The sequence below is a fragment of the Prionailurus viverrinus genome, chromosome C1, assembly GCF_022837055.1.
Source record: "Prionailurus viverrinus isolate Anna chromosome C1, UM_Priviv_1.0, whole genome shotgun sequence".
Taxonomy (NCBI): Eukaryota; Metazoa; Chordata; class Mammalia; order Carnivora; family Felidae; genus Prionailurus; species Prionailurus viverrinus.
The window spans coordinates 194,693,628-194,710,797 of record NC_062568.1 but is presented as its reverse complement, the minus strand read 5'-3'; the positions used below and the strand labels follow the sequence as shown (position 1 = coordinate 194,710,797).

Genomic DNA, 17,170 nt, shown 5'->3' with positions numbered 1-17,170 from the left:
ATTGGCCAGCGCTGCCAGGCTCACACCTCCCTCCCCCAACTCTCTGGAATGTATAATTATCTGCGCGGGGGGCGGGGGTGGTGTGTGAGTGTGTGTGGGAGCAGTCACATGGTTTTAAAACTACCCCCCCCACAAGCCCCCCACCTGTATGCTGCTTTGGGGACCCCCACTAAGTCCTTAAAGTACAGGATCCCAAATTCCAGGGTCCTCAAGACTTCTAGGGCTGACGGCCCTCATCTCCAGATGTGTGTGTGGGGAGGGGGTGTCAAACCTCAAGGTTCTGAGAAGGGACACCCCAGAGGTGTCAGAGACCACAGCGATGGGGGAGGGCCGGAGCTGGAGCCAGAAGGAAAGGGAGGGGAAAGAAGAGGGAGGGGAGGGGAGGGGAGGGGGCTGCCCGCGGGGGGTTGGGTCATTGTCTTTTAGAATTTGGGAGCCTTTGAAAAGCCGTGGGCCCTCCCACCGCTATTGTGCTGGGGAAGATGTAGCAGCCTCTTCTCCGAGCCACCCCTTTGCCTCCGGACTTCTCTGGGGCCAGCAGCCACCCGACCAGGGGCCCGGGGCCGCGGGCTCAGCCGACTACCATGGGCTCTGTGTCAAACCAGCAGTTCGCAGGTTCGAGCTCGGGACTTACTGGGGACACCTTAGGCTTCAGGGGCGCCCAGGATCCACATAAAAGGGAGGTTGGGAAATGTCCCCCAGCCTGGCCGAAGGACCCTAAGTCTGTGCGGCCTCCTGCTTCAGGGGCCATTTCTGGAGCAAGGAACCCTGGTGTCCCAGCGGCGTGCACGCCGAGGCTACGGGGGCGGGCGGACAGAAGAGGAGGGGCCTGTCCGGCCAGCTATCCCCGGGCAACATGTTGTGGGAAGAGGAGCAAAACTTTTGGGGCAACACTGGCTTCAGTGGAAGCTTGGGGAGCGCGGGAGGCGGCCAGGACAGGTCTTTCCTCGCCAGCTTCTTGGTAGCTACAGCCACCTGGGTGCACACCCATGGGCTGGACACTCGGGTCTCCCTGCTGGGTCTCGAGAGGGCCCTCCCGATTCCGTGGCCCCCCCAGTTGAGCGCCCTCCCAACCTCCAGGTGGCTGCGCCAAGGCGCCGGAGGAGGCGCCGGAGGACGCCGCCCGGGCGGCCGAGGAGCCGCAGCTGCTGCACGGTGCCGGCATCTGTAAGTGGTTCAACGTGCGCATGGGGTTCGGCTTCCTGTCCATGACCGCCCGCGCCGGGGTCGCGCTTGACCCCCCAGTGGATGTCTTTGTGCACCAGGTGAGACCGATTCTGGCAACTTTGCCGGGGGAAGGGGATGTTGGCGCGCATATTCAAGGTTGGGGCGGACGGACTCGGCTGTTGGATTGAGGGAAACCGTGGGATCTCATTGTGCGCTGGCACCCCAGTTCTGAGCCCCCATTAATTCCAACGGGATGGGGGGCGGGCAGAGCCGATTATCAGCACGCCCACCCCCTTCCCGGAACCCCTCTGGCTTACCACGTGTCTGTTACCTCTTTCCCCTGGGAAGGGGGCAGGGGGCAGGGAGGTGACCCCATGTGGCAGAAACTAAGGTTGTATTGTGCTTGCCGGTGGGGGGAGGGCCAGCAGGCCGGCCAGGGAAGCACATGCCGGTTCTGAGCAGGGCCCTGAGCGCCCAGCGTCTTTCACTAACATGTGAATGGAGCTCCCTGGCGGGAGAGAGGCAGGCAAACCACTCTAGGATCAAACAGGGGTAAAGCTGAAAAGTCAGCTAGGTTCCAGCACCCAGGTGGTCACCCAAAACTAAAGCCCTGAGGCCTGAGTGAGTTTGGCAGATCCTTGAAGAATCTGTTTGGGGGCCTGAAACCTCTTCAGAGTACCCGCCTCTGGCACACAGTTCACCTACTGGGCTTTTGCCGTCCACTTCTTCCAGGAAGGAAAACCTAAGGAGCCCAGGCCTTAGACTCCTGGTCCAGGCTGGGAGGGAGTTAGGTCACAACCCCAAGTTCTCAGTTAAAGCAAGGCAGCCCAGTGGGGGTGAAATTCAGTGTCGCAGGGCAGGGGGTGGAGGGAGGCTAGCCTCTGGACCTATTCTCTGCTTGGCATTTATGGCCCCAGACAGCCATTGATTGCTGTCCTAACATTCCGGCCTCGAACAAGGAGCCAGAGACTTCAGGTTTCCCTCCTCCCTGGCTGCCTCTTCCTCTCACCCTCTCCTAAATATCTTAGAAGTGTCCCAGAGGTCCTGGGACACCAGCCACCCATAACAACCACATAAAGGAAGTTGCTGCTGGTGTCCCTTCCACCTTTGGAGGTTTCATGTTGGACCTGGGAAGGAGAAATTGATGATCTCAGGTCCAGTAGGTTGACACCCAGGCCGGGCAGGGAGGGGTTACTTCGGGGAGGTTGGCTTTAGGAGCTGAGGGGGAGGGGAAAGGAGGATGTGGGGATTAAGGGTTGGAGCCTGAGGGATGGTATTCTGGAGGGGGAGGGGTGAAGAAGGGAGATCCTGGGTGGACTGGTCCGAGGCAGCAGGGAAGTCTCCCGAGCATGGCCTTCAATGAGGACACAGAGTGGGGGGAAACAAGGGAGATATGGGATGCAGGGAGGCACTTAATGTTGGGTACCTTGGAGTCACTGGACTACTCGAACATCTGCTGGGAGGGCATACAGCAGGATGTTTAGCCACCTCCTTGCTGTGTCCTCGACCTCCCCCACAGCCTTAACGCCCCCCCCATCATACAACTAGTTCTGGCTAGTGGCTTTGCCCCCCTCCCTGTCTCATTTACATATGTGAATGATAACCCTCAGGAAGTAATTGTGGGAGAATGCAGGGAATTGGCCTCTTTAGATCTATTAAATCACTTTATTACAGGAACCAGCTTTGAATGGCCCTCCTCAGCGGGGTAGCCAGCTCTCCCACTCTTCCATTTATCTGATCACAAAGAGATTAAAATCTCTTGGTCTGGAGACGGACTGGACAGCTTCCCCAACTTTGGGAGGCTTGGAGTAAAGGAGACCCCAAATTTTGTTGCCTCCCTTCCAAAGGCTGCTGAATAGGATCTGGGAGGAATGTAGCCCTTCATCATCTGGGTTTCCTTGGTGATATCCAAATCCCAAGGAAGGTGTTCCCGAACAAATGAATCTGTGCCTCAGTCCACTTAACCTTAGGATCAAAAGCAAGTGGAAAATATTGGGTGGCATAGAGGAAAGCAGGGACCTTCAGGTTTTGGGGAGGGGAGCCTGCGCCATGCTCCTTCAGATGGGTTAGCTGGGAGATAACCTGGACTTGGGGATCTTGGAATGCCCAAGGACATTCCACAGTGGAATAAGTTATCAAGAGGGAGTGGGGCTGGGATAAGGACTCGAGAATTTAGTCCCCTAACACCCTCCACGAAACAGTCCTAGAAGGACAACGACTGGAAGTTCCCTGAGCCTATGGAGCCAGCGGCCGGAGCTTGGGGTGATCTCAAAACTCTATGGTAGCGGTTAGACTGGTGATTACAATCCCTGCACTTGAGGAATGTGAAATATCTCTTGGGGGCTCTACTGGAGAAGAATTAAGTAGATGAAGGATGATCCCTAAAAATTTTTCTAGGGAAGGAAAATGTTCCCAGTGTGTGCATGGGGGGTAAGGCACTCTCTTCAGCAAGAAAACCTCCCCTCCTTTGGCTGCTGGTGGTGGGTACCTGGAGCCTGATGTGGTGAGAAGGATAATTGTCCTAAGATAAACATCTGCCAGGAGGGAGGATCGGGAAGCCCCTTTCTAAGAAAAGAGGAAGAAGGGGAGAAAGCAATTTAACATTTTCCTTTCCAAGGCTGGGCTTATTTGGTTCCCGACACGCTCTTCTTTCTCAAATGCATTATGCACCCCCAGCAGTGGATAAGTAGGAAAGAAAACTTGCCCTTCGCCTTAAAGGGGAAAAAAAGAAAAAGGTGAAGAGATTTCTCTAAACAATCCTTTTATTCAGACACAGATTTTCAGATCTAGAGCTCTCTGCTTGTCCCCAGGGTTAGGTGAGTTTATGAATCCTAATATTGGCAGATGGCCAGCCCTGAAACCGAGGTTTCTCAACCTCAACACTGTTGACATATTCTGAGAAGGCTAACTCTTTGTTCAGAGCATCCCTCGGTTGTGACAACCCAAAATGTCTCCAGACATTGCCAAATGCCCCCTGGGAGGCAAACCCCCCCCTCAATTGAGAAACGCAGTTCTACAGGGAACGGAGGTGCAAGAAAGCACTAAACTATTTTCCTAAGATTCACTAAGAATTTTGAAATCTTAATAGCCATTTTAAGAGTTTTGGTTTAACTCATGTTTCCTGTGGCTCAACTCCCAAACCCCCAAGACTTGTAGAAATTTGAAAACAAGAAAAGTCCTCCCTGCTCTACAGCTGCTCAGAACCCAAATATGTTTAAAATGGCTTTCCAGCTAATACTGTATTGGAAGGCCTGGAGGCAAAAGAAGATCCCAGATCTGACCGAGGGACCGAGTTTGGGTCAGGAGAAAAAATTTCAATACAGAGAATCTGGAAACAGCTGAAGCCACGTGGCTTGCTTTTTCTGAAAAGGATGAGTGGGAGAGAGCGACCTCAGGCAGGATCTGGATTAGGAATCTTCTGGATGGGGTGGGGAGGGGAGAATGTAGAGGGAGCTTTCTTCCCACCTGGTTTATAACCTTGTTGGTGCCTCTGATTACTCACCTCATATCTAGTCAGTGATGTGCTGGCCTTATCTCCTCCTCTGACCTATAAGCTCTTTGAAGAAAGGGACTGGCTGTCTAGTTTCCTAGTATGGACTTGGTGGGCAGAAGGAACTAATATGAAGAAGTAAGGAGTTCCTGAATTGGGAGGACAAGTTTGGGGTCCTGGTCAGTAGAGGTCTTCCTCCAGAGAGAAAGACTGGACATAATAAGGGAGAGAATGTTACTGTTCTTTCTGTGAACTGATGTCTAGAATAGGGCTGGGCTCTTCACGCAGCATGAACTGGAGTGAACGTCAAAAGTGTTGAGACCCAGATAGGACTCTCTAATTTTTGCTTATGGACGTGAAGCCACAGGTTTGGTGGTGATTTGTTAGTTTTTCATTTTCACCTTCATAGGAAAGAAATCAGACTAAAGTAAGTGACTCATTTTGATTTTCAGAAAGTTGGTAGAGTTTGAGCATTATGGAATCTTCTTGGGTCCTTGTCTTTCTGAAAAGCCATGCTTTCTTGACCGTGGCCCAAGTAAAGCCTGTGCCACCATCCTGAGCAAGTTTTCAATAGAAGAAACTTGGAACCTTTTTAGCTGGTGACACTGCCTTGCCCCGGAAGTGGTTTTTTAGTGACTTTCCCCAGGGCAGGGTTGTTTCTTGAACATTCCTAACCAAACTATCACCAGGTCCTCACCCTACTAGAATTCCCTGTTATATTTGGGGGAAACTGCTCTAGGCAAAACCACCACCCCTCCCTTCTTCCTGCAAGCTGGAGTAACAATTACTATCTATATTAAGTCTGGGGTCAGGAGGTATGGGAGAGGAAGAGAGAATTTTCAGGAACAGTATGAAATTTGTACAGATTCACTTTAAATTATCTCAGCTTGGAGTTAAATTAATTCAGACAGGAAATCAAAGTCCAAGAAGAGTTAGTGGCTTTTGTAAATGGCAGAGAACATAAGAACAATTGGGTTTCTGGCTTTAAAACTCCAGGACGCTTTCTTCTGCACCCTTTGAGTGGGTGGGGACCTGGTGAGAAGTCAGCGCCCTATCCTTGAAAGTTCAGTCCCCTTAACTACTTCCTGAGGACCGAGGATGCCTGCCCTAAGAAGCTGGGGAGATAAATCTCTGGTTCACAGTTCAAAACCAAGCAACTCTCCTCTCCAGTCTCCCTCTGGCTGCCTTTATGCTGACAGCTGATGAGCAGCACCATCTGGTGGAGAACTCCAGGCAGTAACTGGTAGTCCTGGCTGTGTCTGAGCAGAGGTGACTGGTGGGGGTTGTCTCTGCTGGCAGCCTTTGGTTCCAGACAGATCTCTTTCCTCAACCCTCCCTGACATATCATCAAATAAACTGCTTCTGGTAGAACCGGTTGGTTTCCTAGCCCCTACCAAACCCTACCTTCAGGAATGAAGCCCAGGTAGGACTATGGGGACAATTCGGGACTGAGTCATTTCTTCCATCTGCTTCCTTTACTTCTATGTGGCTATCAGAAAGTTTTAATATCTACATCTAACATGTTTATTTACAAATATGACTTGCATTATACTGCATAGCCCTGGCTGTAGGGTCAGGCTGATGGCGATCAGTGCACTGAATTTGGAGAACGCTTTACTTCTCTGCTTCCATGACTTCAGCTGTAATATGGGGTCATAATGAGGCCTATCTGACAGACTTGATATGAAGGTTCAATGCATTACAACATGTGATGTGCTTAGAGCTCTCCTTAGCCTATAGTAAGCTTAGATGAATATCAGCAGTCTGGGGCGGTGGACAACTTGGTTTATTCCACAAATATTTGTGTATGGCTAGGCACTTGGAACTGAGTGGATAGACACTCACTCGACAGTCTGGAGCTGGAATGGGCCTGAGTGATGCAGAAAAACCGGGAATGCAACCTTTGATCGCTGGGACCAAAGCAAGTTTCCCCCAAATTCTGCCTGCCACTTCTGTAGAAACGAGCGATGTGACTAAAACCGGGCAATGTTGGGGCTGGTTATCATGAAGTCTGATCCCCTGCTTTTGCAAATGATTAAAGAACCAGCATGTGTCTGACTTCCACAGAGCAAGTTGTGGGAAACTCGGGTTCCTGTGTGCTTTTCACAACACCATGTTCCCTAAGCTCCTTCGTATCAACTGCTGCTGAAGCCAGCGGTCGATGCTGGATGGAGTATCTGATACGGGAAAGGGTGCTGGAGGCCGTGGTGAGGTATTAAGGAAGCAGAAGGTCGAAGTATTTAACCGGCCTAAGTCCTTCCCTGCCATCCAAAAAAAGAAAGGTCTCCTTGCAACTGTTTTCTGTCTGATTAAATGCCATCCTCCCCTGCGGAGTGGGCTCCTTGTGGGCTGCCTGCCCTCCTGCCTTGAACAAATTGGGTGAGGAAGATAGGAAGGAAGCCTGCTTCCCCCACCAACCTTGAAAATAATTTACCTGAATAAATGGCCCTCATTCGGGTTCCCGCATAGAGGATTTGACCGAAGGGTAACATAGAGGGGTTCCTGTGTCCTTCTATCCCTGGAAGCCTGGGAAGGCAGGGCAGGGAGAAGTGAGGATGCCTGCTGGCGGTGACTTTGGCCGACCCAGCAGGCTTGACTGGAAGAAAGGTGTCTCTATCCATTTCTCTCAGTGACCATAACCCCATTATGGAGAGGAAGGAACTGATGAATGTGGGGTAGGGGGGAGTCGGGGGAGTCGGGGGAGTCGGGGGAGTCGGGGGAGCCGGGGGAGCCGGGGAAGCTACAGCCTCTGGAACTCCAGGAATCTGACCACCAGAACCAACCAGTGTCAACTCTTTGTTTCCTGGGGCTGGGCTCTATTGGGGGAGCTCAAGCTTTGCCCCTCCCCCCCCCAGGCCTTTTCTTTTTTGGAGGGGATGGGGAGAGGGGCGGGGCCCTGCTTTGTGTGTGGCTGGGGGTGGGGTGGGGGTGGTAGCAAGAATTTCAGGCTCCTTTCTGATGCTGGCCCTGTGAGGCCAGCTCAGTGGGGCTGCACGGCGATTACCTATCTGATAAGAGAGGAATTCAAACTATGTGTTGTAGAAAGGGGCGGGGGGGGGGGGGGGGGGGGCAGGGAGCCACCCCTGCAGACCACCAGTCTAAATCTCAGACTGGCTGCGGTAAGGTCCCTGCAGGGTTACATTTTTAAATTTGACAGTCTTAAATAAACCTCAAATCCTCCAGTGATGGAGTGGGTGACCTGAGAGGACCAGTCAGTTTCGTATTGCCCCCACTGGTATTCTCTTGTTCTCACAGTGAGCCTAGGAGGTGTAGATGGGTATAAAAACCCATCTGAGTTTCCACAGTTAGCACTAAAAACCCGAGTTAAAATTTTGAGCCTCTTGACACTCCGTTCTCACTGTTACCCTGCCCTGATCCAGTCTGAAGAGGTTGATGATAATTGCCACTCACTGAGGATTTATGTGTGATAGGCTATGTGTTAACTGCTCTTCATGCATAAAACCTCATAGGGCCACCATAAAATTAATACTTGCTCCATTTTATAGGTTAGCACAGAAAGGAGGAAACAGGCCTCAGACTCCAAACCCTTGTTCTTAATCACTTATCTGCTGAATCACAGCTGGAACTAGGAGTGTCCCGGCCTCCGAGTCCACTAGGCAAATGGGAGGACCTGGGATTGTACCTCCTGACAACTGGTTTATCCCAGCTGAATAAGAGACCAGCCATATCTGCCTTCAAATCAAGGTCGATTCTGTGCAACAGGAAAGGAGAAAGGGCCCTTCACCTTTCTGCCGTGTTTTTAGTTCCTGCCTCAATGCTCTGCCCCTTGCCTCACATCAGCGTTGGGGGAGGGGAGAGGTCATCACGTCCCCTGGCTGTTCCTGGGGGAATAAAAAGGAAGGGAAAGGATATTCCTATGGTGGAACTGGTGGACAAAAGCTACAGATAATACATGAAATATTTGCTGAGCACATTCCCGATGTTTCCATGCCCACATAATCTTCATTAGAGGCCTAGATGGGTAACTTACTGTTACCCCAATTCTCTGAAGGATCTGAGGTCCGGACCTGCATGATTGACTAAGGTCATGCAGCCAAAAATTGGTACAACCAGCGTTTCGTGAACTCTACGGTGTGTCTGGCACTCAGCCCTATGCTCTTTTATCCAATTACCTCCATGGAATCTTTGTCTTAAGCAATGCCATCTAAATTAAAACAACAATGTCCACGATTGAGAAAGTGGGGATCCAGGCTGGCTAAAGAGCATGTCTCACCTAAGTCCCAGTTTGAAATATTCCTCCTACCAGCCACCACCTGCGTAATATAAGAGTGCTATTTATTCATGTTCCCTCACGTCAAGACTAGGTGCACAGTGATCCCTTTTGCTTCTCTGATCCCTATTTTCTACGACTACACCTTGTTGACATTTGACACACTCTTTGGATATTTTACTCTAATGGAGTAAGCTATAATGAAGTCTGTTCTGGGGAGAGGCTATCACTTCCACTAATGTGTTGCTGTTGATGCATTAAGTGGCAAGGTAGAATGGACTGTGAGCTTTGAATCGGGACCCTGGGTTCTTCTGACCCGTTTATTGCCTCTCAACTAGCTATGTGATAACTCCCTATTTTGGGGAAGGCTGCCAGGCTCTCTGCAAGTGTCGATATTTTTAAATTTTGATACAAACATGTAGTCTATTAATGGGGTTGTTCCAAACATGCTAGATCTTTTTTCCTTCATCGGTATGACCCGGTCGTCTTTCCAAGTCAGGCAATTCAGATTTACCTCTTGGTTCATTAATTCATCCAAAAATGTATTAGGCATTATATTCTGTGATTCTTTTTTTCTTGCTGATTTATAGTAGCTTTTTATAGTTTTATCAGTCTATCTGTCTTGACTTGTACAGGTTGTTCCATACTTTAACATTTTGATATTTAATTTCTCTGGAATGTAGTTTGCATACAAGTGCTATAAAAGTGTAGAATTCTGGCTTGGTAGCTAAAACAGATAGGTAATTTTCTTGACGGTATTGAACTGTTGCCCTTCCCTGTTGATTTCTCTATATATACTTGAACCTCCTAGTGGGCTTTCCCTTATAAACTTACTGATTCATCAGCTTTGGTCATACTGTCTTTTCCCTTTAACTTGCCAGTAACGTCATGTCTTAATCATAGGTTACAGGTATCAAGCACCATTATCACTAAATATTTCAGTGTGTGTTTTTAAAACTCAGGTCATTGTCTTTCACAATCTCAGTGCAAAGATCAAAATCTGGGGGGGCACCTGGGTGGCTCAGTCGGTTGAGCGTCCGGCTTCGGCTCACGTCATGATCTCACGGTTCGTGCATTCCAGCCCCGCGCTGGCTCTGTGCTGACAGCTCAGAGCCTGGAGCCTGCTTTGGATTCTGTTTCCCTCTCTCTCTGCCCCTCCCCACTCATGCGAGCTCTCTTTCTCTCTCTCTCTCTCAAAACAAAAACAAAAATTAAAAAAAGAGAGAGAGAGAGAGGGAGACAGGGCGTGAGCAGGGGAGGAACAGAGAGAGAAGGAGACACAGAATACGAAGCAGGCTCCAGGCTCTGCGCTGTCAGCACAGACCCCGACGCGGGGCTCGAATCCACGAACTGCGAGATCATGACCTGAGCCAAAGTCAGCCACTCAGCCTTCTGAGCCACCTATCTTTTTTTTTTTTTTTTTTTTAAACTCTACACCCAGCATGGGGCTTGAACTCACAACTCTGAGATAAGAGTTTCATCCTTTGCTGACCCAGCCAGCCAGGCGCCACTATTTGTTGATTTCTCATAAATGTTACGTTTAAGAATTTTCCATCTGTTCTACTTTTGTCTAAATGAGAAGAGCTACAAAAAAGTTATGGCATCTGTTTATGTAATGATTATTCTTTGTTAATGTAACATGGATCGCTTGTTCTTAATTGTGGTAGCTCTTTGAGTGGATAATTTCTTACTGATAACATGGAAATAGTATCACACTTGTACCTTAAAGAACGCGTGTATGCAGTTTTTTGGTGGAAGAATGGAGACTAACATTAAAATCTACCATGTTTCCCTTCCCCAGAGCAAGCTGCACATGGAGGGCTTCCGGAGCCTGAAGGAGGGTGAGGCCGTGGAGTTCACCTTTAAGAAGTCTGCTAAGGGCCTGGAATCTATCCGGGTCACGGGCCCCGGTGGGGTGTTCTGTATTGGGAGCGAGAGGCGGCCCAAAGGGAAGAACATGCAGAAGCGCAGATCAAAGGGAGACAGGTATGGACGAGAAGGTGGCTGGACTAGGGAGAGTTCTCCCAATCTAGCCCCTTTCTTGGGCCAGGATGCCAAAGACACAATGAAGCCTGCAGTCCCTGGCAACGTGTGGGTGTTTGGCGTTTCTGCCTTAGGGTATGGGAGATGAGGAAAGGGCTGTAGGTGAGAAAAGGGCACTTAATTATTTCAGAAGCAAAGAAGATCACAAATGGGAAAGTCTAAGTGATGGGGACAAGATGGTGGATACACCTGTTGCTTCTTCACTAGGTCTCCAAGTGGCTAGTTTCTTTTGTCTTTGCTCTGTGCTGGAGCAGGTCATATAGTTGCCTGACTCCTTTAATTTTCTCTCTTTTTAGTGAATGACCGGTACAGTTGCTTAAGTGTATGGTAGTGTCTTCCCTATCTCGTGAACTGCGGTTCCCAGTTGGGGTCCATGACTTCCCGTCCTTGATTATTTCAGAATTTTCAAGTGGACATAAATCTGAAGATCCCATCTAGACAATGACAGATTTGGGAAGAACTTAGAGGTATCTAGTCCTAGTCCTAAGTCTTCCTTTTGTAAGTGAGGAAATTGGTTTCCAGGGAGGAGAGTGAGTATAGTAACTGATCAGAGCCCAGGTGTCCTCACTCAGAGGAAGGCTTCTGCTCTCGCTCCTTTCTCAACTTTACCATCCTGCTTTGTGCTAGGTGCTACAACTGTGGAGGTCTAGACCACCATGCCAAGGAATGCAAGCTGCCACCCCAGCCTAAGAAGTGCCACTTCTGCCAGAGCATCAGCCACATGGTGGCCTCGTGTCCACTGAAAGCCCAGCAGGCCCCCAGCTCACAGGGAAAGCCAGCCTACTTTCGGGAGGAAGAAGAAGAAGAGATCCATAGCCCTGCCCTGCTCCCAGAGGCCCAGAATTGAGCTACAGTGGGTGGGGGCTATGCTTTTGTGATCAGGAAGTTTTGAGGAGCAGGCATCAATCGGCAGAGTGGAGAAAGTGGGGACAGGGTGGGTAGGGGGCAGCTGGCGCTGCCATGTGTCTCAGGCCGGGGTCCACAGCATCACCCCCTCTTCCTTCTTGGCAGGGTAGGGGGAAGGGGTGAGGCAAATGAACTCCAACTATGCTCTATCCAAATGCTTGTGAGCATGTTCTGGGGAAAATCTCTCCCCGAGTGCTTTAGCTGAGTCTCCGCCCCCCAGATCTCCAGCTTCTGAAAGTGGTCTGGATAGGGAAGTTGTTTTCCTTTCAAAGAAGGATACGTAGTAATAATTTTTCCCATGCCAGAATGTAAAGATCAAGCATGAGACCAGATTGATGGGCCCAACCCACGGAGCACTACTTTCTGTGGGAGGGAATCTCTCAAGGGTAAGGCAGGGTTTTTTCCACAACTTGTCCCCTACCCCGCTCTTGGGATAAGATGCTGAGAACTCTCCCGAGCAATGGGTTGTGACCGCAGGCAAAGGGATTGTTGGGGGAACAGCTGCAGACCTGCTGTTCCTAAGCTTACTCCCACCCCATTCTGGGCCGATAGAATTTTATTTATTTGCTCCCTTGGATGACCGCACCTTGGGCCCCACTTTCTCCAGGATGCCAACTGCACTAGCTGTGTGCGAATGACGTATCTTGTGCATTTTAACTTTTTTTTTTTTTTCGTAATATAAATGTTCTGGTTTTGTACTTTGTGTATTTTAATCTTAAGGCCCTCGTTCCTGCACTGTGTTCTCAGGTACATGAGCGATCTCAGGGATAAGTCGGCAGCAGCTTCAGGTCTGCACGGCAGGAATACTGTTTTGTTTTATCATCAGGGAGAACAACTATTTGGAGTGCATAGCCTATTGAACTACCTCATTTTTGCCAAATAGAACTGGCTTTTCTGCCATAGTGTCCTCTTAAAAACCCCTCCGCCTTCCATGTTCCATGGGAGACTAGGTTTTGGCTCAGTTGCCCCCATGACTTGATCTCTTTCTACCAGAAGACTGGAAATTGGTCCGAACAGGAAAAGGTGGTACAGGAAGGTTTGAAGAGGCTGCTCCGAGCCAAAAGGTGCAGAGCCAAAGCCAAGGTTAGGAGAGGGCTGTCTATAAGTATAGCGTAAAGGATTTCTGTTCCAGACTTCTAATCCCAGGGCACGGGACTCACTTTACATACCAGATCCATCCTTCACTGGATTGGGCTAGGCCTACCATGCACAACAGGGTGTGTGTGTGTGTGTGTGTGTGTGTGAGAGAGAGAGAGAGAGAGAGAGAGTGTGTGTGTGTGTGTGTGTGTGTGTTAAAAAAAAAAAAAAAGAGTTGGTAAGAATAGCTTTAAGAACAATACCTCTGTACCCATCTTGAGCTGCCCAGGGATGGGTGTATGAAGCAAAGGCTAAATTTCTCAACTTTTATAAATTCTGGGCTTTTCTTATTGGCTTCCAGAGAGACCATAAGCCATGGCGTTGTGGTGCCCAGAGCCAGTGTCCTGCCCTGCTGTAGCAGTGATTAATGTCGTGGTAGCTAAAGGAGAAAAGGTTTCGTTTACATGCTGTGAGATCACCACAAACCTACCTCACTGTGTTGAAACGGGGCAAATGCAATAGAACGCATTGGGTGATGTGTGTCTGATCCTGGGTTCTTGTCTCCTCCAATCGCTGCTCCCCCCTCCCCCCCCCCCCCCCCCCCCGCTAGTTATATCATATTTGTCTGGGTTTTGTAGGACTTCACGAATAGCTGATTGGGTGATTGCTAGGTGGTCTGGTTCGTGTAAATATAAAGTGTTGGTCTTCTCCATGTTCTTTTGGGGTTTTATTGTTTACAAACTTCTTTTTGTATTGAGAAAAATAGCCAAAGCATCTTTGACAAAAGGTTCTGCACCAGGAAGAGAATCTGGAACATAGCTTGGTGACCCCTCTTAAAGTGTGGTGGTCTTGAACCATCCTTTCTTTGGTGTTTCCTTCCCCTATTTCCTATTTTGGACCAGATCTTCTATTCTTAAAACTTGACTCCTACCCTATCCCCCTCCCCAAAACAGCCCCCCTCCCACATATACCTTTAAACCCTGAAAAAGCTATAAACACTCCATCCCTTGTTCCTAGTATCTTGTGTCAAGACCATTCCTTGATGTGATTCATACCAATACACTTGTATTTGAATGGATCAACCCAACTTTAATCTCTAATCTTAGGGTAGGGAGAAGCAAAAGCAATGAGGGGGGGGCCTTCCATGTAGAAATAGGGTCTGGAGACCAAGAAAGGGAAGATGAATGTATAATCCAAGTCACTCAGGAATTTTTATGCAGGTGCAAGAAACTTATGTCAAAGTGGCCACAAGATTGTTTAATAGGAGACGAACGAATGTAACTCCATGTTTACTGCTAGAAACCAAAGCTTTGTGTGAAATCTTGAACTTATGGGGGTGGGTTGGGGTAGGAAAGCTTGTACCTATCTGTTCTTTCCCTGATCCCTTCCCCTCATTTCTTGAACTGCAGGAGACTGAGCCCCCTTGGGCTTTAGTGACTCCATCTCTGGGGGGTGTCTATGTGGTTGATTTTGCTGCGCCGGGTACTTCCTTTCCCCACCTGCTATTGTTTTGTAATACACATGCTGACCCTTTTCCCTTCTTTTTTTACCCTGGGAAAATCCAATGAATAAATAAAAAGTTATTGGTACTGAAACTGTCCTCTTGTTGGATATTTAGGGTGTTTTTTCTTCCATAATTCCTACCTTCTTGGATTGGGACTCAGAAGTCACAGAAGAACCATTAAGTTTCCTGTTCAGCCATTTTGTTAGAAATGAATCCTGAAAATTCAGTCCTCTTAGCACCTCATTACAGTGGATTTTTGTTTCTAGTTAAGGCCTCTTGTCCTTTTCCTTGGAAGCTGCCACATTCAAGAGGGGATTAGGAGCTTGGCATGCATAAGAATGGGGTTGCCTGTGCCACTGGCTGGGATGAAAGGATGGGGCCATGGCTTGGGGCATGAGACCCTAATACTTTCTCCCCTGCTCCTCAAAGCCTTTTACAAATCTTAATTAATTAACCCCCTGTAGCACCCCAGGGAGGGGAATATGTGGAACTAGGGAAATTGAGGCCAGAGGAAGTAACACTGATTAGCTACACAAAAACGTTAACATTTTATTGGAGTGCAAGTGTGCTAGCCTTCTAATGAACATTGTATTTTAAAACATCTAGTTCCCCCACCCCCAAGGGAAGGATTTAAGAAGAAAAAAACTTGCTTGGAGGCATACCATTTATTACACAAAGTGCACAGAAACAGCAGAACGAGGCCAAGAAATTACATATCCACTCCAGAGATTTCACACCCAAAAGTCAAAGCTGACCATGGAAGCTGCTAAAAGTAGCAAACTATTACAGGGCTTCAGTAAACGGTCTTCTGCAAAACTGAAGTAATCAGCTAGGCTGAAACTTAGCTCCCAGGATGCAAAGCAGGAAGGATGGAAAAGCTTAAGACTATTCATGGGTGGGTTACTCATCTCTTTCTTTGATCATGTGTGTTAAAAGTAACCCTTTCATCAGACACATGATGAACTGGGAGTTACCAGTGCAGCAACTCTTCCTTACCTTGTTCCTCGGATGAGATTACAAAGTGAGAAACTACAAGGTTCTTTGTAAATTGTAAAGTTGGGGTTTTTTTTCCCCTGCTTTTCTAATTTTCAGAAAATTGAACTCAGTTCCTTTTGTGAGTGCTCAAATTCCTGCAACAGTTTTCCTTAAAGGTTTGGTACAGAGCTTAATGCCTATGATTTTTCTATCAAGGTTAATCGATGGCCTCTCAGTTATTTTATTAGTCATTCTTAGAGCAGAGCTTTCTGGCCTCAACCCCATTTTGAGTTCCTCTGGGTAGGTCCTGAGAATCTGAAAATCTTAAAATATGAGTGCACAAATCAGCACAAAAATGGATTGATAGTAAGTGGGTCTGTGAGACTGACTAGAGCTAGGAATTTACCAAATGATTAAAATCCACTAAACAAAACTGCAAACAGTAAATACAGGATTTGAAAGACTTGGGCCAGGTCTCTAGGCCTTCCAGCGTGCGGGACACCGCCCAAACTCATTTCTCAGCAGTCCTAAACTGCCACCAGCGGCTGTAACGCCCTTGCGCTTCGGCATGGGGATCCCCGAATTCTCGCTCTTTAAGAGAGCCCGCCCGAGGCCTCCCGATCTGCGGAGAGATACAGACCTCTCCGCTCTCCGAGGCGATTTCGGCCCCGCCTTTCCCGGCCGGGTCCCCAAGCACGTGGCCCGGAACCCGCCCGCCCCACTCGGTCACGTGAGCGCAGCTCTTCCCTGCCCCGCCTCCGGGAGTGCGACTTTTGGCCGGAACGTTAGCACCGCCCCTCCTCCAAGCCCGCAGGCGCAGGGCCCGACACCGCCCATTGGGTGGCGGGAGGGGGCGTGTTCCAGCGCCCGGCGATGACATATTCTTCCAGCGCCACGTCGTGAGGAAGTGTCGAGCCACTGGAGCAGTCGGAAGGTTCCGGGTGGAGTGGAGCAGGTGCTGGGTTTAAGCGGTGAGCGAGAGAGGAGAGAGGTGACTGGGCGGGATGGGGGGGGGGGGGGGGCGGCTGTGGGAGAAACAAAGGGACTAGTGGAGGAGATGATTGAGGGAATGATAATGGGGAGACCTCTGAGGTTGGAGGTGTCGGGTGCAACCCCTGAAGGGGTTGGTGTGTTGGAACGCAGAATGAGAAAGGGTCTCTGGGAGGATGGAGAAGGAAGAAGCGGGGAAGGATCAGGATGCAGGCACTGTGGTGTGGCAGGAAGGCGACCTGGATGTCCGAGAAAAGTCGGTGCAGTTTCCAAGGAAAAGAGGATAGCAGCAACGTCTACCAAGCCAGAACTAGGGAAAGGCCTCTACTCCAAAGGTCTCATTCGCTATAAACTCTGGGTGGTGAAGAGTTATAGGCTTAGACCAGTGTCTTTGGATCCTAATGCTGGCTACTCTGCACAGTCATCTGAAGCTGTTTGCAAGCTTTGGTGATCTGTTCTCTTTCTTGCTTATCCAAGGTTACCGGGCTGGTGTCTTCTTGTTCTGGGCTCATCCTCTGCCAGGGCAGGAGCTATGTCATGGATCAAGGAAGGAGAGTTGTCACTTTGGGAGCGGTTCTGTGCCAACATCATAAAGGTGAGCACCAGTTGGCCTGCTGGTTAGTTGGGTAATCTTGTGTCAAAACCTGTTATTAACATGGAGTAGTAATCCATGATGTTAAGTGGAATTTAGCAATGGAACCGAAGAGTCTGAATTGCAAGGTAACTCCCAGGTCTGTGTTTCTGGCAGGTAATTGTCCTAATTTTCATGCTTTCAAGAACCCTGGGA

The 17,170-nt window shown here is 49.2% G+C and overlaps 2 protein-coding genes across 4 annotated transcripts in view; both read left to right on the top strand.

Moving 5' to 3' along the window:
- Positions 1-584: 584 nt before the first annotated feature.
- Positions 585-11,778, top strand: LIN28A (lin-28 homolog A). The gene is made up of 4 exons (XM_047872969.1): positions 585-615; positions 1,081-1,265; positions 10,690-10,874; positions 11,559-11,778. The coding sequence occupies exons 1-4, from the start codon at positions 585-587 to the stop codon at positions 11,776-11,778; spliced, it is 621 nt and encodes a 206-aa protein (XP_047728925.1).
- Positions 11,779-16,238: 4,460 nt separating this feature from the next.
- DHDDS (dehydrodolichyl diphosphate synthase subunit) overlaps positions 16,239-17,170 on the top strand; it is a 33,887-nt gene continuing 32,955 nt past the window's right edge. For 2 of the 3 annotated variants that reach the window (XM_047870982.1, XM_047870980.1), the window contains exons 1-2: positions 16,239-16,364; positions 16,861-16,978. In XM_047870982.1, the coding sequence (XP_047726938.1) occupies positions 16,916-16,978 (63 nt within the window). In that variant the 5' untranslated portion in view covers positions 16,239-16,364; positions 16,861-16,915. Of the gene's footprint in view, positions 16,385-16,860; positions 16,979-17,170 lie in introns of all 3 variants that reach the window. The other variant, XM_047870981.1, reaches the window with a different exon arrangement.

Bases quoted from the DNA above. Each gene is read 5' to 3' on its own strand.
- LIN28A (XM_047872969.1), top strand. From the start codon at position 585: ATGGGCTCTGTGTCAAACCAGCAGTTCGCAG. The intron at 1,266-10,689 runs GTGAGACCGATT...TCCCTTCCCCAG, and splicing joins TGGATGTCTTTGTGCACCAG to AGCAAGCTGCACATGGAGGG. The intron at 10,875-11,558 runs GTATGGACGAGA...GCTTTGTGCTAG, and splicing joins CGCAGATCAAAGGGAGACAG to GTGCTACAACTGTGGAGGTC.